Source organism: Microtus pennsylvanicus, chromosome 13 (genome assembly GCF_037038515.1).
Source record: "Microtus pennsylvanicus isolate mMicPen1 chromosome 13, mMicPen1.hap1, whole genome shotgun sequence".
Taxonomy (NCBI): domain Eukaryota; kingdom Metazoa; phylum Chordata; class Mammalia; order Rodentia; family Cricetidae; genus Microtus; species Microtus pennsylvanicus.
In genome coordinates this window covers 37204764-37229467 of record NC_134591.1, presented here as the reverse complement: position 1 = coordinate 37229467, position 24704 = coordinate 37204764, and the positions used below count along the sequence as shown (strand labels likewise).

The 24704-nt window shown below is 44.4% G+C and overlaps 1 protein-coding gene across 1 annotated transcript in view; it reads right to left on the bottom strand.

Moving 5' to 3' along the window:
• Cachd1 (cache domain containing 1) overlaps nucleotides 1-24704 on the bottom strand; it is a 234953-nt gene that overhangs the window by 20027 nt on the left and 190222 nt on the right. The window contains exons 10-19 of the mRNA XM_075945092.1: nucleotides 21928-22077; nucleotides 21207-21330; nucleotides 20090-20207; nucleotides 15303-15471; nucleotides 9437-9579; nucleotides 8620-8801; nucleotides 6882-6992; nucleotides 2545-2667; nucleotides 1128-1227; nucleotides 926-1042 (exon numbers count right to left, since the gene is read on the bottom strand). Coding sequence (XP_075801207.1) covers nucleotides 926-1042; nucleotides 1128-1227; nucleotides 2545-2667; nucleotides 6882-6992; nucleotides 8620-8801; nucleotides 9437-9579; nucleotides 15303-15471; nucleotides 20090-20207; nucleotides 21207-21330; nucleotides 21928-22077 — 1337 coding nt within the window. The remainder of the gene's footprint in view (nucleotides 1-925; nucleotides 1043-1127; nucleotides 1228-2544; nucleotides 2668-6881; nucleotides 6993-8619; nucleotides 8802-9436; nucleotides 9580-15302; nucleotides 15472-20089; nucleotides 20208-21206; nucleotides 21331-21927; nucleotides 22078-24704) is intronic.

Genomic DNA, 24704 nt, shown 5'->3' with positions numbered 1-24704 from the left:
GCAGACACTTCAAAGGGATAAGGGATGGCTATTCTCAGTCGTCAACTTGCCTACATCTGGAATTAACAAATTAGCTAGAACCCAAATGACTGGGCACACCTGTGAGGGATTTTTTTTTTCTTAATTAAATCATTTGAAGTGGGAAGACCCACTTCTAAGCTGGATTTATGAGGTGGGAAGATATACATTCAATCCAGATCTTCTGAGGTGAGCAAGTCATGTTGAATCCGGGCCACACCTTGATAAAGGACATGGAAGAAGAAAGCTGGCTCGCTCCGCTTGTTCTCCCTAGCAAGTCTATGCCGTCAGTGGTATTAGAGCCTACTTCTGTGGATTCCAGTGTATACTGAAGACAGCCGAGACATCCACCTTAGTGAATTGAACAACTACTGGATTCTTGGACCTTCTATTGGTAGATAGTCATTGTTGGACTAGCTGGACCAAGCCTGTAAGCCATTCTAATCAAATAAATCATATATATATAGATAGTGGTCTTCAACCTTCCTAACACTATGACCCTTTAACAGTTCCTCATGTTGTAGTGACCCCCAATCATAAAATTATTTTTGTTACTACTTCATAACTGTAATTTTGCTACTGTTATAAATTGTAAGGTACATATCTGATATGTGACTCCTGTGATAGGGTCATTGGGCTCCCAAAGGGATCACAACCCACAGGTTGAGAACCACTGCTCTGGGGGAACCATAACTAATACAGTTGGCATATTAATCAAAGCAGAGTACCAACCCTGTGACCTTCAGACAGTCCCTGTCCCATCCTGGCTTTCTGTCCTCCAGTTACCATGGTGGGAGCTGTGCTAAGGTCTTTCCCCACTCCTGGGATCCTGTGACTCTAGGGCCATGAAGTAGGCACGGGCATTATTCCATTCACTGTTCATGAAGAAGTGGGAACATGGGCTTACCACCAGGCTGGTATTGAATTTGTAAGATCTCTGCACTGTCCGGTCGCTGAAGCTGTTGCACAGGTTCTTCTTCACAAAGTTTGGGTGGTTCAGGATGTCGTTTGCCACCAGGGGCTCCTGTCAAGGCCACAGAAGACAAGTGTCATTGAACACGCTTCAGGCTGCTGCAGAGTGGAGCCGACAGGCTTTGGCCAAAGAATACCTTGTGGGTGATGTGTTGCTGCTCCAGAGGTGCATGGCCTTTGGGGTCAACGAGCGTTGGATGAGCCACCAGATAACCCCTGTCCTCCATTATGAAGCACCTGTACCAAAACAAGTGATGACCTTCATTCGTGAGTGGCTGCCATGCTTTCAAAGAACTCTTGACCGCACTAGCCTTAAAACAAACTTATCTAGATGTTTGGGGGACGAAAAAGGAAGGAATCTTGCTAGCCAAGTAGAAACCCTTCTCTTGAGGTGATGGACTACCTGGCCTCCAGGTTATGGTCAGAGCCACATATTGCTCTGCGGTCAGCTGTACAGTTCATAGAGAATATGCCCACCCAATCCAAGTTCGAGGGATGTGAAATTCATTGGAAGGATATTAGAAGGAGGTGGTTTGCTCTTTAGCTCTTTTTTTTTTTTTAAATTTTAAGAGGAAGGAAGCAGAGGAACATACACAGATACAAACATAAACAAAACACCATGCTTGGTGCATATACAAAGATACTTGCAGGAACACTAAAAATGGCTAGAGCTACTTTAATCAAGACTATGTTCCTGCCCTGAGCATTGGTCATAGCAGTAGCCAGGGGCCTAGCACGTGCCCACTAAATGCCATTGCAAAATTCAACGGCGACACGAAGCATGGAGCATAAGACTGAACCGAGAAGCTATTTTTAAAAGCAAGTCTGCGCTGAATCAAGGGACTGCCCTTGCTTTGATCAGACATTTTCTTTTGAAATTCGGGAGGCAAAGTCTCGTGGTTCTGTGAGCCTCTTTCTGGGAAAAATGTAAGAGCGGCAGCCTAAGCAGCTGAAATTTCACAGAGACTGACTTAATGACTAAGTTAACATCAAAAGTGCAGCCCAAGAGAAAAGTGCCCCCCTGGTCTTCCCAATACCAAAGTTGAGGGATGCTTCTAATCACTGGCTTCTAGAGAAATAAGACTTTGGGGCACGATGCTATTCCTCTTGCTAGGCACTGTGTCTGTTTGTCTAAATAATAAACAGCTTGCGCCTTTGAAAAAGGGAAGAAGGGCCGGGCTGGGGAGAAGCCTTGGTGGGAAAAACGTTCACCTTGCTATCATCTACACCCATACAAAGCTTAATGCAGTAACACACATCTGTAATGAGAATCCTTAAAGGCTCATTGGTCAGGGAACCTGGGGTTTACGGTCATGAATGAGGGACCTTGTCTCAAAGAAGGTAGAAGGTGATGGCACCCAAAGTTGTCCTCTGACCTCTGCATACACACATGTGACCCCCTTCCCCTCCGATTTGGAAACAAAAGGGGAGAAGACAACAATAAAAACCTGTCTTAACAGGACACCCAGGCCATGAACTCAATATTTGGTACTGACTATAAGTATGCAGTCAACATCTGGTGTAGACAGGAAACGGTGTCCCTATAGGGCTTACCTTATTTTGTTGCCACCGTCCTGGTTACAAACTGGTAAGAGGTCCAGCAGAACTTTGTAGAAGTACCTCAAGGTGAAGTCAATGCCCATCACGGCCACAGTGTGCCCGGAAGACAGCTGTGTACTTCATGGGAAAGAGGCCGAAGAGTAAGAGGCAGAGCAGACATGGTCTAGGGTCAGAAAGGCAAGCCCTCCCCATTTCCCGTGCCTATATCTGCTGAATGACTGACTAGAACATGAAGATGACTTGGGAGAAAACATTAGTAACTCTTTGGTTACGGCTTTCTGAATAAGACCGGCACCAAACACGAACGGCTGTGGAATATGTCCAGCCCTTCCAACACCCACACATGCTCAGAGTGGTTTCAGTCAGAGGCCTAAGAGTGAGAGGTTGTAGGTCTGGCTGCCTAACACAAAATTTAACAAGACTATGTGTGTGGGTATGCACGTGTGTGTTTGTAGATGTATGTAGGGGCATGCTTGCCACAGCGTGTGTGCAGAAAAGGACTTGTAGAAATCAGTTCTCTCCTTCCACCATGCAGTCCCGGCGATCAAAGCCTGTCAGTCAGGCTTGGCAGCAGGTGCCTTTACCCACTGGGCCATCTCATAAGCCCTACAGTTTCTTTCAGCAAACTTCTGGAAAAGCAACCTGAATGACTTCCTTTATTTCGGAACAGGTCTCACAGAGACTGAGCAACCACAGCAAGGCCACATAAAACTTACCAGGAGCCCTGAACAGTTTTCTTTCCACAACGCCATGACGGACTCACTCAAAGCACAGTTTCTATTTAAGAATGAGTCCTCCGCGCTGCAGGCCGGTCCCCCCTCTATCCCATAACACCACTACTCTCAACAGAGGACGCGCTGTCGGTACAGCTAGGTGGTAAAGCCTGGCGCTACTCGCTCACTCTGTGGCAGTTATGGGGTCAAGTCCTGGCATAGCTGGTTTTATTTATGCTGTTCCTGGATGCTATTTGGCCTTTTAAAAGCTTTGGTTTTTCATGAAGATGGAGATGATAGTAATACCTTAAAAAAAAAAAAAGTAAGCCTGCTATTGTAATTAAATGTGATAATGTTGATAATGTTTGGTAAACTGCCTCACCAACAGATGGTAAACACCCCAAAAGCAGAAGTGACTCAGTGAAATACAGCAGGACTTGCCCAAAATGGACTGTTATCATATACCTGCCTGATTACCAAAGAAATACCAGGAGAAGAAAAATGACATCATTCTTAACTATTTCAGGACGGTCCTTTCCATCCCTCTCCATAGCACTGGGCTTTACAACTCGGGGCCAACTGCATGCTAGGCAGGTTCTCTATGAACTGAGAGACTGTCCCAGCCCTTTCTCATGGTAATCTTTATCTTCATGTGTATGTGTGTCTACATGTGGTATATATGTGCATCGTATGTGTGGCTGGTATTCTTGAGGTCAGAAAAGGACATTGCACCCCCTGGAGCTGGTGCTAGCAACCAAATTGGGTCTTCTGCAAGACCAGCCAGTGCTCTTAACTGCCGAGCCATCTCTCTAGCCCCCTTTGGAGGGAGTCTTTGGAGGCTTTATCAGGTTAGGAACACCGAAGCTTGCAAGAGTGGGGCATTTTGGCGAGCATCATGGAGTCACTAGTGTATATATGGACAGAAACTCACTGCCTGATTCTAAAAGCATATTGTCTTAGTCGTACGTCAGACCTGTGGGACTAGAAACAATTGTAAATTATTTAATTTCTGTGGAAGAAGCTAAGAAAGACTTGTAGATTGTATTCTATGAATGAAAAAAGTTAGCCTGGGTATGGTTAAAAGACCTAACTATGACCTTTTCCCCATATCTGGAGCAGCACCGAGTTGGCTCTTCTCGACAGTACGTATCTGCTAACGTGGAAAGTACTGCTCAGGTGTCCTGGGATACGCTCATTTTACTTCTAAAGCTCCTCTGGGTGGCAGTTATCTGCTCAGTATGAATCACGCCGAAGCAATAGTGTGCATCTTGCCCATAGAAGCCTAGCTTTGTATTTTATCTGAATTGCAACGAGGCGCACTGTTACCATAGCAACTCACAGGATTTTATAGAACTATCCAGCCAAATCTGCATTTCTAAACATAATGGACCAGGTTGATGGTAACACACATATGTGACTGTCATTGTTGAGTCACGTGACTAGGTTCTTTCTCTCCAGCAGTGTTATCCTATGGGAAGGAAGTCCAGCTAGATTGACAGGCCACTGGAAATGCTCATGGAAGAAGCAGACAGAGAACTCCCATGAGTGACCAGCGAGCACTGAGTTAGAAAGCCCTTCCCAGCTCTCCACCAGAGCATGTCTGAAACCAGGGTAAGTGGGTGTGCTTTAGACAAAGGGAATATCCACATCGGCTTTCTTCTGACCAGTCTGAATGCCACACGTTCAAAGCCTAAAGAGCACGACAATAAAATAACTGCTATTGTCTGAATCACTTCACCTGTCAAGTTCAGTGCTAAGCATTTTCTGAGGTGTCACCTCGAATACCTTGCCCCTTTCCCTTGTTCCGGGCACTGTTCTATGAGCCTTATGTATTATTTAACTTAATCATTACAATAATTATTTGAGATGGGCTCTAATGAGGAAACAAAAGCAAAAAAGGATTTGTTTACCATCACATAACTCCTACTTTTACATATATGGGGGGGGGGAGTAGGTTCCAAAGCTGGCACCTTCGCCAAGCCTGTCTAGCAGTGCAAGTCACGCACACACGCACATGCATGTGTATGTGTGCGCGCGCGTGCATGTTGGTGTTCTGCTGAGCAACAGGAGAGGCTGTTGGTGTGGCTCTCAGCTGTGATGAAGGAAACAGTCACAGCTCTAAATAGTTAAACTGCACTCAGCTAAGCAAAACCGTCGCATGGGGGTCCATGGGCTACACTGAGCAGGGCCAAGGCATATGCTTCCTCTGGCGGATCTGTATTCACAGTGACTTCCGCTCTACAACGGAAGCTGTGGATTTCTGTGGCTGTTAAACAGGAAGCTCTCAAGTTGTCTTCATTGGAAAAGTCAGGTGTTACCAGTATTCTTCATTTGAACAGGCCTCATAAGGGCTGGCAAACAAGCCAGATTAAAATTCGTAGACTCATCTAATCCTCAACAAAATGCTTACATGCGCACACATAATAAACTCACACACTGGCCTCGACCCACTCACCAGAAGCACACAATGGAAGGCAAGGCTGAGGGCCCCTGACACGAGCTGACAGTGATGGTACCCCTCACGGCTAGCTTAGAAAGCCCAACCCAGGCCCCTTTTACTGTTGTCAAAGATGAGGTGGACTCTGTCCCTGGAAGAAACAGTCTGTGTCCTTTTCCTTCCCAAGACTATATGTAGGGAACGTTGAGTGCAGGTGTGCCCACACCAGATGGCATGTCAGCAGAAACCCTGAAGGATGCACTCTGTGTGAGGGTTACTTGCTTATGTATGCAATCTGTGTTAGGGGAGAAGCGGACAAACAGATACCACTGCGCACGAATCAGCATTTGATTGGCAGCAGGTATAGCTTTCCATAGAGACATAGGCCTGGTGCTGGAATTCCACCTGGCTCTGCTTCCCAATTATTATCTCAATGAACTTGTGGCAGGGGAATTCTAACTAGTACCAGTCATTTGATGAGTAATGAGCACCGCTGAAAAGCAAAGAAAGCTGCTCTCCTCTAAATTCTAAGGCATCCTGCCAGGTATCAGTCAAAAACATGGTCTTTCTTGGTTGCTTTGAGACAACAGCTGTTTGTATAACGAAGGGATTAAAGCAGTGAGCCTTCCCATCCAAACTTTCGCGAATGTTTGGAGAGTCAGAGCTGAGGCTTTACGTCATAGGAAACAACACATCCTAATATATGTCCCGTGGTACTGACATTAATCAGCTCTCCGGCAACATCGGTTTTCAAAACTACCAAACAGAAAACCAAAGCAAACAACTCATGTCATTCTAAAGAGTCAGACACAAAGAGAACTCCAGATGCCCTGGTAACATCTTTCCTCATTAAAAAAAATGCTCCTTTGCTTGCAAACGAAGCAATTCTAGTGATGAGAGCTGTCACGTTCCAGCTGGTACTTCTCCCTTTTACATGTGTATGTATGTGGCTGCAAAGGTGGGTGGGCTGGCTCGGTGGGCAAAAGCGATTGCCACCAAAACTGACGACCTCGTTCCTGGGACCTGCATGGTTAGAGACTCAATCCTCTCTTACAAGTTGTCTGTCCTCTGGCCTCCACATGTGTCCTGTGCATGCATGCGTGCCCATAAACACACGTTAGCTAGGTTAGTAAATGTAAGCTAAAAGATTTTACATGACTAAAAATGAATTAAAAAGTTACCTGGATGAGTGAATTGTGTGACTGATTGTCACAACATAGCCAGCTCCGCCAACATCTAGGTAAGGACCAGTCAAAGAAATCAGCCCTGGATTAGCTACCGCGTGAAGATACCTAAGAGAGACCCAAGAGAGACCATGTGACTTTATGCATAAACCACTCTAAGTTTTAAGGAGCAGTGAGTTTGTAGCTCTAAAATACTTTTTATAAACTGTGCTGGTATTACGTTAAAGCCCAAAGTGAATCTTGCTTAAATTTTTAAAAACGCTTTTATGTGTGTTTTTCCTGCTTATTATGTATGTGCACCATGTACATGCTTGGTGCCTGCAGAGGCCAGAAGAAGGTGCCAAACCCCCTGGAACTGGAGTTACAGATGTTTGTGAGCCGCCAGATGGGGCTGTGAATTGAACCTAGGTCTTCTGCAAGAACAACAGTGCTCTTAACCACCGAGCAATCTCCCTACATCTTACTTCGTTTTGCAGAGCTGGGTTTTTATTTTTATTTTTTTTAATTTATTTATTTATTAACGATTTCTGTCTCTTCCCCGCCACCGCCTCCCATTTCCCTCCCCCTCTCCCAATTAAGTCCCCCCCCCAGCCCGAAAAGCAATCAGGGTTCCCTGTCCTGTGGGAAGTCCAAAGAACCCCCACCTCCATCCAGGTCTAGTAAGGTGAGCATCCAAACTGCCTAGGCTCCCCCAAAGCCAGTATGTGCAGTAGGATCAAAAACCCATTGCCATTGATCTTGAGTTCTCAGTAGTCCTCATTGTCCGCTATGTTCAGCAAGTCCGGTTTTATCCCAGGCTTTTTCAGACCCAGGCCAGCTGGCCTTGGTGGGTTCCCGATAGAACATCCCCATTGTTTCAATGTGTGGGTGCACCCCTCGCGGTCCTGAGTTTCTTGCTCGTGCTCTCTCTCCTTCTGCTCCTGATTTGGACCTTGAGATTTCAGTCCGGTGCTCCAATGCGGGTCTCTGTCTCTGGGGTTTTGAACTCATGGCTAACCCATGCTAGGCAAGCGCTCTGCTACTGAGCTGCAGACCCAGCTCAGAGTCTCGCCTTTCTGTCTGATTGTAGTATCAACACCAAGAGTTGAGAAACTGAGATTCCCTGGTCTAATGTGTGTTCGACTCTGAGCTTTTACTAAGACCTGTAGTGCAGACAGTTCAGAGGGGAATATAGAAAAGGACCAATGAAGGAAGAGAAATAAACAAACATAAAGAAACCATCCAGGACTATTATGGGTCGGCAGAGAGCTCAAAGAACTGACTCCTGAGAATGTGTTGGTTGCTACCCAACACAGGATAAGAGATTCTGCTCTTGGCTTGTGCTGTCTCCCCCTACAGTGCCTGGCTAGCACTGGTGTAAAAATAACGCTTAGAAGTAAAAGAATATTCCTGAATTTACATGTGTTCATTCTCTATAGGTCATACATGATGCCATAATTACATGGAGTGAAAAAGTATTTCATTCAAGATGACCCTCCAGTTATGAGATAGAATCAAGCAAGACCTTAGGAGCCAAAATGGATAAACGCACATTATTTTACTCTCAAAATAGAGAGATAAGGGCACTGCAGTCAAAAAACAATACACAAACCATTCTTAAGAAAACATACTGAAAATAATATACCCCTCTGAACGTGTCTTCTCCAGTGATGGCCCCAAATGGCTTTACTGTTATCATTACCATGTCTCCCCAGGCCTAGGAGGAACTGGAACCTGAAGGCCCCCACAGACTCACCACTGTCTCCTAGTGGGATCAAATGCTTTGTCCATGAGGGAGCCAGGATAGATTCTGAGGACGCCATTGGGTGTTGCTATGTAACGGCGGACAATGTATGTGTTCAGGCTGCTCATTTCCATTTGTGTCATCCATTCATCTGTGACGTGGCTGGTCGCCATTACTTCATTCCTGACAGAGAACTAAGAGACAAAGGAAGACATTGCAGGGCCCCCTCAAAGAAAAAACTCCCATGAAAAGAACGTGGGCTGCTGCCAGGGCTCCCCAAGGTTCCCTTGCAGAGAAGCCAAGCCCAGTGAAAACCTTTCCACAGCACATGGGTGCAACCAAACTTGGTGAAAACAAAAGTTCACAGAATAGAGTCAGGGGAGGTGCGGTGACTCAGTGGTTCACCTAGCTAGCCTGTCTTAGTTTAAGAAAATTCCTATGGTGAAGCTTTTGGATGCACAAGGCCTCTTTGGGGCTTGAATCTCATATTTATCTCGACAGACAGCAGAACACTTCTATTCCAAGGGAAACATAGAATGTGAGGCTTTCTCTGGTCTCTTCATCACACCCCCTACTTGGAAACCCCCAAGTTGTATATGAGACCTGAAGTAGATTCTTCCTGTGGCTCACTGGGCTCCTTAATCCATCAAAAGGGTCACAGCTGACTAGCCTCCCCCGGGGCACACACTCTGCCTTTTTGGCTCCTGGATGCAGAGGCCCAGATGCAAGCAGGGTTTGATACTTCAAAGATTCCTGGCCAGCAACTCCTCTCTGCTCCCCCGGGTCTGTGGAAAGGGGCCCCAGAGATGTGTCCTGTGCCAATACTTACTTTGAGTCCTGGGTTAGCAATGAGGCGAGTGTTGTCACTGAGATAGGCCGTGTAATGCTCCACCATGCGCTTGGTCTCCGGCTGGCTGAGGTGCTCGTAGGGGGAGGAAAAGCTGCCGGCAGACAGCATGACGGTTGGACTTTCTGAAAGAGACCCCGACAAAGCTGGTCTAAGAACACAGAGGCTTCATCTGGGGCCCACACAAAAGCATCACCCAGGCTCTGCCAACATGTCTGCTACGGTGGTTTAATGTCTTCCACAAGGACACAAAGAGCCTGACAATGAGAGCAAAGAAAAAAGGGAGGAAAAACACCCCCCACATTCTCTCCCTTCAGGGAGCTTATGGTCCTCTGAGAGGAGGAGGAGGGGGCTGTGCCCGGAGAGGCACAAATGCTGAAGCAGAAATCAGAAGACTCTAGCTCTGCTTGCTGTGGATTTCTTAGGACAGAGGGCAGAGCACAAACATGGAGCCAGACTGGGCAGACTCTGGGCTCCACCATTTTCTGGCTGTTTGTTGGGCAAGCATTTGCACGTGGGGAACACTATTATTGATGACAGTATCTCTAGTGTGACCTGAAGGGTGCTCTACGGGCGTGCGCACAACCGCACACATCAGCAAATACGCATTAGCATTCACACCAGTACTGTTCTTCAGGCAGAAGGCAGAGGAAGTGTTGACAACAAGGCAACAACCAAATTAAAAAATTATTATCACAGGTGTCAGGCAAACGTGCCATGAGCAGAGCTTATAGTTTCTGAAAGACGATTTCTAACGTGAAAACCCGTTTCCTATTTGAGGCAAAATCCCTGTGGTGAATCACAGTATCAAACAAGATTTTCTATTTAAAATGTCTGTCGTTCAACCTTACCCCATTTTTATTTTATTTCCTCTGAAAGGGGTCTCACGGTGAAGCCCTGGCTGGCCTGGAACTCTCTTTGTAGACCAGGCTAGCCTCAAAGTCACAGAGCTCACCTGCCTTTGCTTCCAGAGTCCTGAAAAGCATGGACCACTATACCAAGCCTCGGCACAGTTTAAAATGTGTCATAAGATACTATCATGTGACATAAAGCACATGATGATGCTCGATGACGTCATCATATCTCATTAAAATCTCTCTGTGTGTAACTTCTTTTGATAGCCCTCATACATGATGTCTCAGTTTCTTGCAACCTGGTGGGTAGTGGGTAAAACAACACCAAACCAGTTTTGAGCTGAGGATATAGAAAGAGTCTTTGCCCTGTATGTGCCAGGTCCTGAGTCAACAGATAGAAAGGGCACATAATACCAAGAAGCAAACTAAACTGTAGGAAGAGCTTTCTGCCTAGAGAAAGGGAATCTCTTCTAGAGAGCACAGCCTGCTGCGTGGTTTTGCCCTGCAGACCACATGGGGAGACAGTAGGGAGGCAAAAGCATTTCCAGTAAGGAGCCAGGACAGTCTCACCACATAGTGACTTCACTTCCACCTCAAGAACGCAATGGGTTTGTTCTGGGGGATAGTGGAGGCCATTTCATTTATTAGAAACTCCACCCATTGGGGACATTGAATTTCACTTTTCCCCCTTCAGCCCCAGGAAGCTACTTAAAGCAGTTAAGCCTCCTCCTCCTCTAGTTTGGTAAATACTTGCACCAAATGCAGGATATCTTCTATGAGTCTTTAATCTTCCATCCCTCACCATCGTGTAAGTTTCCAATGTCTCCCCAAAGACATAACTCCAGGATGATGTTTGCATCTAGAATTGTCAGTTAGAAACTGGCAGGAGGCCACTCTCAGGAACTGTTGCTTCCCATGATGTGACTTATTTCTCAGGATATCTTCATAGGATGGCCTGGGAGATTGTGATTGCATTCATCTCAAGTAATCAAGGAGAGAGAGATACAAAGTAGAGAGTTGTGAAGGCTGACCCCACAACTCCCTGTTGATGTGTGTTCATAGACTCAGCTGTCCATTCCTGAAAGAGTGTGCCTGTGTGTGCAAAGGAAAAAGTCGGGTCGTGTGACCTGGACTTAGAGAGATTTGGATCTAATCAGAGAGAGCAGGCAGAAGGAATCGAGAAGAAAACAATGTAAGACAAATACATTTCAGAGTTGAGAATGTCGCAAGAGGGCCGGGGTAAGACAAGTAGCAATGGTTCCGGGAGTGGGCCTTTCTTACAGAGACAGAGACTGGCTAGCATTTCAGAAAAGGTTGATGCAGTAAGACAGCTTGGGGGTAAAGGAGAGAAACCAGTACCATATCAAATGTAAACCTTTGCATCTAAGAGGTAGACGTGTATGCTTATACATTTATACATACACACAAAGCTGCCTTAGGAAAAAAAAATTTTTCTTCCTCTTTTTGCACACCAAGAGATGGTATCTTTCCATCACATTCCCTCCCTCTTAGTTCTAGGGATGGAAGCCAGAGCCTCTGGGTGTGAGGCAAGTGTGTAATGTCTACTCCTGAGACCTCCGTGCCTCTTTGGAAGACAGTTGACACATATTTTCATGCCTTGCATCAGAACCCTCACCGTGAAGTCGGAGAGCAGCCACTTAAAATTCTCGTTTCTCATTCCTTTCTTGGTGCATTTTAAGGGTCTTGTGTTCCTTTCACTGAAACTGAACAAGATTGTTCCTGCTGAACCTTCCACATTGCCACAGGGTCCCATCACCCATGGGAGCAGGGATGGCAAGGTGGAAAAGGCTCCTTGGGAAAATGCGCACAGGCCCAAGGTCTGCCCATGCGACCTGCGATCAGCCACTCAGACTGTGTCTGAGTTAGCAAGTGTCACCCTGTCTGAGTACGCTCATGAGCGATGCTGTCCAACTGTAATATTAAAACAATGCCATCTGTAAATGTAATTAATTTTTTCCCTGATAGCCAGAAAAGGAAAATAAATTCTGATAGTATACTTATAGACTATTAAAAATATGACAGTTTCAGGATCTAATTAATATATAAAAATCTAGCATACATATGACATTTCCCATACATCTTGATGCTGCCCTAACCCCCTTTCAAGTGCCCAACAGCCAAGAGTAGCCAATAGCTAACACTGGACAGTGTGGATATGAGGAAGTTTGGAAATAAATTTAATATGTGGGCTGGAGCTTCTTTCTCATCAACTACCTTGACCTCGACCCCCGTTCTCGCCGTCTCAGGACAGCGCTTCATCTCTGCCTGCAGTTCTGTGCATCTTGTTGGCCCAGAACTTAGAAGTCTTGCTCTTCAGTACAGCATTTCGTGTTTCATAGGAAACAGAGACTATAAACCCCAAAGCCCAAATCAAAGCAAATAAACAAATGCAAGACACAGCCTTTTCTGATTAACATCACAGGCTTTCTCTAAATTGTTGACATTTTTGAAATGTGCCACAGAAAAGATCACTTAGCCTCGCCTGGTCTTTTGATCTCAGATCCAGGAAGGACTTTGGAGAGAGGAATGTAAAGAAGGAACTCAATTCCAGGGTTCACATTTGGAACCCAGAGATGGAGACTCTGACTTGATCTCCTTCCAGCCTGTGTCCCTCTGCTCGGTTGCTAACTGCAGTGATCCTTCACTTTTTTGAATCCTAAGTGTTTTCAAGAGGGAAAAAGAGGTAGCTGTTGATCTCAACAGCGCGCAGCCTGTCGGGTACTGACTACGTAGGCTATAAAGGCCTCCTGTGTATCTGGCACACATCAGCATGGCCAACCAAGTGGGTATGACTTAAATATCAGCTTGGCCAACAGGTATACATGGACCATTCACTAGCTCTAATCATCAGGGAAATGCAGATCAAAACCACAATGCAGCATCACTTGATCCCCCACCAGAATGACTCTTACGCAAAGATGAAGCACACTGCTTTTTGATGAAGGTGTGGAAAAAAAAGGGAAACCTTGTATACCATTGGTGGAAATGTAAGTTAGTACAGTAAGCCAGTGTGGAAAACACTATTGAGGTTCCTTAAGAAAGTAAAACTAGGATTATCATGCTGTTTAGCAATTCCACTCCCATATTCAAAGAAATGATGTCAAGCCATAGAAGAGACATTTGGTACCCCATGCTCAGTGTGGCACGATTCAAAACAGCCCCAAACATAAACAACGCAAGTGTCAACTAAGAATTAAGAAAACATGGTACAGAATTATAAGGTAATAGTTTACACCCATAAACTACTGAAGTCTTGTATAGAATTGGAGGTCATTGTGTTAAATGAAATAAGCCAGGCAGAGAAGGAAAAATATGACATGATCTCCCTCAGGTGGCATCTGAGAAGCTGAAGCTGAAAGTAGAATGGTGACCATAGCTTCGTGAGTGTGGGGAGACTGGGAAGCAATGGTCCACAATGTCAGATTGAGCAAGAGGCACTGGTGAGCCACGCACATGGTGGAGTGATGCACTGGAAGGAAAGGTTCTGAAAACAATTTCCATGAGTTTTTTTATGGGTGGCTGAGGAGACAAGTACGTTTAAGCCGGTTCAGACATTATACGATGTACAGGTATGTATGAAATACTAAATGGCACTCATTAACATCTAAATTTTTTTTAAAGTTTTTATGTGTCAGAAATAAAATCTAGGAACACTATAAAAGCAGAAAATAAAGTAGAAAATAAAGACACAACAGTAACAAAGAACAAGAAATTAACAGGAAATAGTAACAAATACAGAAAGCGCTAATCCAACTATAGACACAATCACTTTAAAGATCAACAGTTTATATAAATCCATCAAAAAATAAAGACTAACTAAGCATGGTGGCACACACCCATAATTCCAGCACCTGGAAGGCTAAGGCATGAAGAAAGTGAGTTTGAGACCACCCTGAAGTATATAGTGTTACTTATGTAAAACTAACAATCAGCATAAAACAACAAAGGTTGCCAAAGATGGATACAAACCTACACTATAAGTTTGTCTACAAGAAACTCGCTTACTCTATAAAGATATACAGAAACTAGAAATAAGCTGGTAGACAGTGGAGTTGCAACATTAATTTCAGAAGAAACTGACTTCAAAGCATCTAAGCTGTGTTACCTTCTTTACCTTAGTCTGAGGGAATTATTTTTCTTTTGGTAGATCCAAATGTCTTCCTTTACCACAGACCAACCAAGGCACTGAACACTAAACACCTGGTTCATTGCAATGGTAAACCCCACCAGCAGCCTTTGGAGGTGCTGCCTATGGCTAAACCCTTGTGAGGCAGCGTCCTGTGGAAGATGTTATCAGTGCCTTCAGCAGATTCCCTCTTACTATTTTCAACACCCTTCACCCCACACCTGCACATCCTCTTATCTGTGGCTGTCCTTTACTGGTAGGACACCTCGCTGTGGCCTCTGGACAACCAAAACACACCTAGCACTGGCTGCAGGCTAAGAGGGGCTGAGGGCAACAAAAACTGAACTCTTCCTTTGTCTGTGGTCCATGTTGGGCCATGGCCACTCTGAGCCTGAGACCACGGAGGCTGGAGCATCATCCGGAGTCAACTTTATTCTGTCTTTCCTCCCTATTGACTGTCTTCCCCTCTTCCCTGGTCTCTTATCTATAAATCACCAGCATAGAAATTCTCACCTAAGCCTCTTCTAGGCAACTCGACCAAGGCAAGGAATACAACTGCTTCACAAAGTATATTTTGTTGTTATTATTATTGTTACTATTATTTTCTTGAGACAGGTTCCCACTCAATAGCCCAGGCTGTCTGGAAACTCACCATGCAGCTCATGCTGGCTTTCCACCCACAGCCTAATGACTACCGGAACTGTGGGTGTGAACGACTGTACCTGGCTGCTTCACATTCTCTAGAACAGCGAATATGAAGTATTTGGGGCTGAACAGAGCAGGAATCAGACAGATGTTTCTGAAGAACTCTTTGATTAAGACCATGCAGAAAGCACGTGGGCTTTACCTAGGGTTGCCAGCTGCTTGAAGTGGAGGCAAGCGCTTGGTTGGCCCAGGAGATCTAGTCGGTGGTACAGCAGCTTGCTGCTGGGCACGGTGTTAAGGTTTTTCAATTGTTTGACAGGTATTTCTGGTTGTATCACCACAATACACAGAATGAAGGAAGTGTCCTGTACCTGTAAAGGAAAAAAAAATTTCAGCAGGGAATTCCTAACACAGAAAATGAAGGTTCCATTGCAAACATTAGTTTCTGATGTCTGGCTTCTCTCTGGGAAGGTGTTAATGCAATGTCAGATGAACTCGCATGAATGATATAAGGGTTTACCAGAGATCTTTCTGTTTTTCTTTCTTGTGGAAAGGAGCTTGTATGTAACACAGCATCCTACAGCTAATGAGTGACCAAATAAGAGCCCCCTGGGAACTGTGACCTTGGTTTGTCATGTTTAGATAGGCTAACAGAGAGGTGCAAGTGTGTGAGTGTGAGCGTGTGTGTGTGTGAGTGTGTGTGTGTGTGTGTGTGTGTGTGCGTGTGTGTGTGTACAGTGTTTATTTCTACTCTGGCTTGAAATGCATTTAAAATGCACAAGCGGAGCCTGGGGTGTGGCTCACTGACTAGTCTGCCCTAGGTATATCCTCTAGCCTTAGGAGAAAAAAAAGCATTATTGGTTTTTATAGAAGCATTCTGGGAGTTGACCGTTCTAAATCAATTGTGAGTCCTCACTGAGAGAAGGGCTCAGGAGCAGTCATTACAAAATATAGTGATTCTTTTTATGTTTTAATAAATAAAGCTTGCCTGAAGATAAGCAGGTAAAACTAAACCACTAGGGGCCAGGCAGTGGTGGTACACAGCTTTAATCCCAGGATTTGGGAGACAGAGGCAGGTGGCTCTCTTGTGAATTCAAGGTCACCCTAGGCTACACTAAATCAGTGCGGAAACAGATCCAGGTGGTGGTGGTTCACACTTTTAATCCCAGTACTAGGGAGTCACACACCTTTGATCCCAGCACTAGAGGGGAATATAAGACGGGAGGAAACAGAGGCTCAGGGTTCAGTCTACAGTCGCTTTCTCTAGAGGTTGGCTGTCTTGCTTTTCTGATCTTCAGCCTGAACCCCAACACCTGTCTCTGGGCTTTTATTATTCTTGCTACAACAAAATCCAGCATATTTACTTCATCACCAACAAAAACTGTCTCTCCTGCCCCCAGGTTTGAAATGAGCACCATCACTGTTTAAACTCATAGGAAGCACCAATTCTATAATATTCTTGCCCAGTCTATCTGGGTCAACATTTTTGTTCCAGGATAGGCGGGTACTGTTGTAGTCTACCACAATAAACTCTATGTACTTCCAGAACTGCTTTCTCTTAGGAATGGGTGTTTGAACAAAATTTAGTGAGGAAAATGTCTTCCCAAGCATCACAAGCCAGTGACTGACTTACCACCAACAGTGGTGGCCCCATCATACTAGAATGGAGCAATAAAATGCCTGTTATCTCCGGATGCCTCTGTAAGATCACAATGCAACTCATGATTCATGGTGCCGCCTGGGTGAGGTTGCCTAGCGTGCTGTCTGTCGGCCACATAAATGTGCAGCACAGACTATCAGCTGCAGCACTGCAAGGAAGTACACTTTATGTCTTCTCTCTGCCATAAATTTAATTATTATTTTAGGCTATGTATTTCTACCTATACAAATACTTACTGAAAAACAGTGTGCTGAGTCATTCTGGCATCAGCCACATATAGAAATATGTGAATACCTTGCACTTCGATTGCATCAAGCATCTGGGTATAGTTGACTGACCCATAGCATTCACACACAATGATGTCGTGATGTTTTTCTTGGGCTGTCATTAAACAGCGCATAAGCGTCTAAGTCTGATATATTGCAAGGTGCAAAGAGCCTGTTTATTATTATGAGTGTGCGTGTATGTGTGCTCACGTGCACGTGCGTGGTGTATGCATGCCTTCAAGAGTGTGAGACTGTGCTAGCAGGCATATGGAAAGATCAGAGGTTGCTGACGTTGGAATGCCTTCCTTGGTCGCTTCTCTAATTCTTGAGACAGGATCTCTCAGTGACCTTGAAGCTTGCAGATTTGAAACTAGCTTGCCTAGAAGCCTCTGGGTGTTCTCCTGTCTCCCACAGTGCTGGGGTTAGAGATGCACATCTGGATTCATAGGATGCTGCAGTTCCAACTCAAGACATCACAACAAGCGCTTTCCCTCCTCTCCTGGACAGAAACATTGACCCAGGTAGACTTGGTGTGCCACCACACCTGGCTGACAGATGGCTCAACCCCACAGAGTCCATTTAAAAGATGGCTTGTAGATTAATCAGAGAGTGAGACAGCTACATCAGAACTAAAAATCAATGCTGCCTTATAAAAAGGGCTCCGATGATGTAGGGATGGAGAAATTTTAAACCAGGCAGGTTAGTGTTAAATTAAACTCAGGGTCTGTGAGAATGGCTTCAGAATCTTTAAACAGAAGCAATTTACATCTTCCTGGAATTGCTTTCAAGTACGGCTGGCAAACATCCTCAATTAGATTAGCAAATTTAATCCTCTTCCCTCATGCCCTGAATTAGAAAGTTGATGGCGTGTTCTAAATGGCATCCACTCTTTCCTCACTGCTCAGTCTGACATAGGCGTCCTTGAAGTTGAGCTTTTCTTATGCTGCAAGTTCCACTGACCCAAAAAAGGGAACCCTATTGGAATAACTGGAACCTAACTTTATAGACTGTAGCTTATTCAGTAAGAGAAAAATACCCAAGTTCCAAAAGTAGCTGGTTAACTATGAAGAGCCATCTCTTTCAAAGAGCTAACTTAATCTCAAGTTATATTCAGACAAATTTGGTAAAAGAATTCATCATTCTGCCATGTCTGTGGATGCTAAGCTGTTTGACTAGATTTTTTTCAGGAACCGCTGACTTTTCTTAGATTAGTAGAATGATCCATTTTACCCCTTGGGACAAGGTGAAAAGCTAAACCCCCAACCCAAATAAAGAAGCTTAGGGATATTTTTTCCTCACTGCTGGGTCAAAGCTTCATTTGCTTTGAATCTCATTCCCTTCTTAGTTTTTCACCTGTTTTAACAAATTTAGCTCTCAGAGAGGCGATGCATCTCCTTGATGTGATTGCTTGAATTATAGAACTTAGGATACAGTTTAGGATTTACCAACATGGAAAGAGAAATTCTTTCCAAAAAAACGTTGACACCAAGTTCTCTTTACCACCCAAAGGCCACACAGACGCTGGCATTTCCTTTGAAAATATCAACAATTATTAATGCAGATAGCATTCAGGATGTAACTTAAAAGCTTTTTATCAGAATGTACTAGAAAATATGCTAGAAGAAAGGAATCTCTGAATTCAAACACCAAAGTCTGGTTTTATGTTGAATATTTAAGTGTGTGTGTAGGGGGGGGGCGTTATTCGCAGGTGAGTTACAAGCAGTTGCAAGCAGCCCAGAGTGGATGCTGGGAATTATACTTAGGTCATTTTCAAGTGTTGCTCCTGCTCTCACCTGCTGAGCCATCTCTCTACCTGTTTATCACTTCCTTTTTAAAAAGATTTATTTATTATGTATACCATGTTCTGTCTGCATGTATGTCTGCACACCAGAAGAGGGCACTAGACCTCATTATAGAAGTTGTGAGCCACAGTGTGGTTCCTGGAGATTGAACTCAGAACCCCTGGAAGAGCAGCTAATGCTCTTAGCCTCTGAGCCATCTCTCCAGCTCCCTGTACCACTCTTATTTATCCCTCTTACGTGCACTAAATGACCAATGAGAAGTTCTTAAAGGAACAAATGAACAACAGACTGAGCATCAGACACCTCCATCTAGCAAGCGTGACTGCATTTTTAAGTTCAGTAATTAAAATTTGGGGATAAAAATGAACATCCATCCTTTTGGTTATAGAACCTTGGGTCTTATAACAATACTGTTTTGCCATGTTGAGAAAGGAAAGGAGAGAAACAGAGTGTTGTCCTCGGTTTCTCTATGATCCTGAGGCCCAGTGTCTGAGCAGGGCTCATAGCACAAAGCAGCCCTGGGTGCCCTAGTCATGGCTATACTGCCAATCCACTTGTGCTGAGGATAGACACCCCACACTCTAACCTAAGGCCTCATTTCTTTGGAGCATCTCAGAGGGCATTTATGTTTTTATATCTTCCTTTTAAACTCCTAATTTCCACAATCTGTGTTCAAATTATCAAACAACGACAATAAAAAAGAAGAGCAATCAAACTGCTGGGATGATCTATATTTTAAAATAATGAGCTCAGTAGCTAGCTCACATGTCCTGTGATGCCCCGTGGGCTATCCTGGTGGAGATAGAGAATTGGCCATCTTGTGCCCACACATGCACAAATAGGTAAATGAAGGTTAAAAAAAAAATCATGTAAAGAGCTTTGGTCTATCTATGTGAACCCACACAGTCAATAATGCACTTCGTGCACGTGTACACAGAGAGACTTGTTTGTGCAGAAAAAAATCCTGGAAACGGGTTGAAGTGGTTACTGATGGGAAATGGGTCAAGGGCAGGAAGGAGCGGATCTGTTTTCTCCCCTTTATATCCTTTTATATGATTTGATCTCTTTGTCATGAACAATTAACTGGTTTTAGAAACAAGAAAGGGGGAAAAATATGAACCATCTGTGGAATTTCTTCTTTCCCAGTCCCTTCAAATCGGACTAGTCACATAGTCTGACCCAGGTTCTCCAGGGTTGCCGGGAGAAGAGCATTGAATTAGACTTCAGGGCCGCCAAATCCAAACGACTCCCTTCTACTCACCATCTTCCAGGCGTAGCTCACATTGTAGGCCTCCTTTCCAGTCTCCCTCAGCTTGTTTATGTGCCAAGACAGAGACGAGTTCACAGGGACCGTGATAATCCGGCTGCCTAGAGGGAGGCTGTGTGGAAAACCAGAATTAAATGCCTCTGGCAAGAAAGAAAAATTAAGCACTTAATTAAAGGCAAGCGAGAAGCTGTGCGTCAGTGGCCACCCCCTGCTCCTGAACAGCACAGAAACTCATCCCCTTTGAAAGCCATGATGTGAGATTTTCAGCTGTGGGAACACGCTATGTCAACTCTGCCTTAAACGCCATCCTTCGCCTCTACCCTGCCCCCAAAGTTAATTCTTTCCAGAGACTGACTTGTCTCAAATCACTCACTTATTAATTTTCAACCAATGGGCACAAAGATTCATTTCTCCATAGGTTGCCATCTGGCAAAATAACATATCACAGTTGGAAAACATCCAATCTGTCTTTATCTTGAGAGCGCAGCACAAACCGTGCCGCCGGACACGACACTGACAACCTATTTACCGGTCCTCACCTCAACCTTTTATTTTGCTAACACGTCTCAGTTTGGTCTACACAGAGTGCTTTCTGGACGTGAGTTAACACGCGCCTTATTTTACAATTAAACTCAATGGAAAGGTAGAATTTGATTGATAAGACATTGCCTCCAAATAATTTTGAGAGGCTTTCCCTATTATAACAAGCAATCAAAATCCTAGCTATCCTTCTTTAAAAACTGTTTTGTAATTTAATTTTATTTATTGTTATTGTATATGTATTCACCATGTGTATGCGTGTGTGTGTGTGGTTACCATGGTGCGGGTATGTAGATTAGAAGACAACTATGGAGTCAATTCTCTCCTACTTTTACGTGATTTTGGGGGATCAAACTTGGATTGCCAAACCTGCATGGTAAGCACTTTTGCCTACGGAGCCACCTCCCAGCCCTTGGCTCCTACCAGTATGCAAACTTACTCAGAAAACTTTTGGTAACAAGAAAATAACTTGTATGCTAGTCTTATATTCTATGGCAAACACTCACATTTGATTGCAAAAGGTCCCCCTCTCAAAACACATAAAATCTTGTAACCCTCACCTCTTTCTTACCTTAGGATATTTTGCCGAACCAATTCAAACTTGGGGATATTTTCGTAGTGTATGATGTCGGTATGGAGGGGGGGTTCTGAGAGTAAGTATGGCCTGGTAAGAGACGGATGCATAAGTGTATACCCTGAAATCACAGAACAAGACATGTCAGGAGGAAGATGCCGGCTGCTGGTTCTAAGCAACGTGCCCATTACTGGTCTGAACTGTGGACTGTCTGGGATGGCTGCCCAGTGCTCAAAACCTCATCTGTACCTTAGCAATCCAATAAAACCTCAACCGTTTTATGTGAGCTCTCATAAAACTCCTGAAGTGTTGAAAGAGCTCTTAAATTACTGAACATATGTCTAATTGAGGCTATTTAGGTGGCATTCGTTTTTCTGGTTTTTGTTTTATTAAATGTTATTAAATGTTATATATAAACCTTCCTGCCAGGGAATCTAAAGATAAGGATACTAACAAAAAGTGATTTAAACCCCATTCTAGGCATTATTCACCCCCAAATCTAACTTCTTGATGTTATTAAAAACCTACGATCTCACAACCCAGCATAGTGTGAGCTCATGCATTATGAATTCGCTCTGCCATCTCCATGATCCATTTCCACTGCCCCATGATCCTAGTGGCATAACTTCCCTGAAAACTGTCTTTATTTTACTTTATTAGTACAAAAATATCCACAGACTATGTTTTTTAAGTTGCAAAAGAAAATGTTCTTTCTTACCTTTGTCATCTATGAGAAAAGTATAGGAAGCCAAAGAGTCTTGGTAATACGTCACGTCTTCAAGAATGTAAGCCAGATTCACGTCCACACCTACGATCCCCAGGAGGAGGTTTCCAAAGTAACAGGGTTTACTCACAGTCATGATCAAACCTGTGGGTTAAAAAACAGAACCAAAGGATAGCACGGAAACACTGGACCAAGGCTGGGGCCATGCTCAGGGGAAGCATGAGGGCTGATAGTGGTCTCAGGCCCTGTGATCCAGGTCCTGACCACTGCCCTTGCAGCCTGTATGGAAAGTGAGACAAAGGAAGGGAAGACAGTCCTTTGGGATGGCATAGTTAATTTAAACAGGGGTCATCTCCCTGCCCCCCCCTCCAGCACCTCCAACCTTCCTATCTAAGCCACAATATGTGCTGTGGTAGTTTAAATGTATTTTATCCCTCATAATTTCATAGGGAGTGGCAATTATTAGGAGGTGTGGCTTTGCTGGAGTGGGTGTGACCTTGTGGGAGGAAGTGTGGGGGTAGGCTTTGAGATTTTCTATGCTCAGTGTCTCAGTTCACTTCCTGTTGCCACCATGCTTGCTGTTATGATGATAATGGATTAAACCTTTGAAAATGTTTCCCTTTGGAAGAGTAGCCATGGCCATGGTGTCTCTTCCCAACAACAGGAACCCTAACTAACACACTTGGGATCAACAGAAAACAGTACAGTGCCAAATCTGTGTGAATGGGAAGACTCAGCAGCATGTAAAAAAAAAAAAAACAAAAAAAAACAAAACCGAAAACAAACAACAAACAAAAAACCCACTGCATAAGGAGTCTGAAGAATTGTGTTCCATTCCAGCTGTACTCCTTTTGTACATACGTGTGACACTGGACATAATATCCGTCACCCGCCCATGCTGACAGGATACGGAGGAAAGGACCTGTTTTACTGATTTCTAGGGGATGCTGAACCAAGACATTTGGGGAAAGGGATTTTTAAAAAACAGAGACATTACAACTCGTCAATGTATCGAAAACCCTGAAGACGGCGGAGGGGAAGAGTTAGAAAGGCACAGAAACTGATCACGTGGAATTCTGAGTAGTTGAAATAAATGAAATTTCCATAGGAATGCCTTTCTATCCATGGAGGCCAGGCCCCACGCTGTAGACTTTGTCAGCCATATCCTCTCAGATACCCACTCTTTCCTACTTCCTTTCCAGAAACAAATGTTCAAACTATACCTAGCTCACAGGATGCATGAAACAACAGGATAATTAGGGAGAGGGAACAACACGCAGGAGGAAAGTATCCAGGAGAGTCAGGGTGTGGAGTGGAGCAGGTGGGCACCAAACTGTCCTGCCTCCACCGCGAGGCAGAGGAAGTCACGCTGCCTCACTGATGGCTTCATGAAGCTGAGACAAGGCAATGGCTCTGATCTGTAGCCATGCTGCAGTCTCGGGACTCTACAGAAATCCCAAAACGCAAGAATGATGTGCTTTTCTCTATCTTGTTATACTTTCTTGTACCTGGAAGCATGTTCCCTCTCCGGGGGCCTATCACAAATCCCTTCTCGAACATTTTGGAAAAGGATTTGGAAACTCCAAAGGTGTCTACGAAAAAGAATGGACTGCTAAACGGAGAACTGTGGGTGGTGACGATACTCCGGGTATGTTGGATTGCTGCGGTTGCAGAGACCAACTAAGTGGATCAGCAGGAAGAAGGAGACATGACCCTGGAAGAATTTGTAAAAAGTCATTCCATAGGGGTAGGAGGTCTCTTCTGATCTTCCCAGTACCCTCTACTCGGTTCACATTAAAAATGCTTCTCAGCAACAACAGATATTGAAAACAGTCTTGACTGCGTACTTCACAGGAAGTTTGGGTTCAGGCCTCCTTGGACAAAAGGGTTATGTATGGTAGAAGCAGCAAAATGAGGGCTAGTTTAGAGACAAAGGTCCCAACATAGGTCATATTCATATTCCCTGGGCTTTTGTCTAAGATGCAAGTCATTTTCATAGACTAGTAAAGATCAACAGCAATGCTCCATGACCGCGATGCAAAAGTATTCTAACCTCTCCGGCTATGATGAAAAAAACTGTCTTAAAAAGGAGCCTCATCAACTCTAGCAGGACTGGGAAGGAACCAGCATAGGACCAAACTAGTCCCTCTGAATGTGGGTGACAGTTGCATGGCTGGGGCAGACTGAGGGGCCACTGGCAGTGGCACCAGGATTTATTCCTAGTGCTTGCACTGGCTTTTTGGGAACCTATTCTCTTTGGATGGATACCTTGCTCAGCCTAGATATAGTAGGGAGGGCCTTGAACATTCTCCAAAGCAATGTGCCTTACCCTCTCCGAGGAGTGAATGGGGGCTGGGAGGTTAGGTGGAGGGAATGAGAGGGGAGGGAATGGGAACTTGGATTGGTATATATAATGAATAAAGCCTGTTTTCTTTTTAACAAAAACAAATTAAAGAAAAAAATGAGCCTCAAATTTACTTTTCCATTATTAGCTTGTACAGGAGACTCTTTGTATTAAATCAATTAGTTACCAATTAATTGGTCTGTGTGTGCATGTGTGTGTGTACCTGTTTGGGTGTTTGTACACGTGTGTACACATGTTCTCACTCAGAAGTCAAGGGTAATGTCAGGTATCTTTCTCAGACAAGGTCTTTCACAGAACTGGGAGCTCACCGATTCGGCTAGATTAGCTAGATGCTTATCTCTGCTCGCACCAGCACCAAGGTTATAGATTCGATTTCACATTTGGGCATTGTACATGAGTTCTAGGG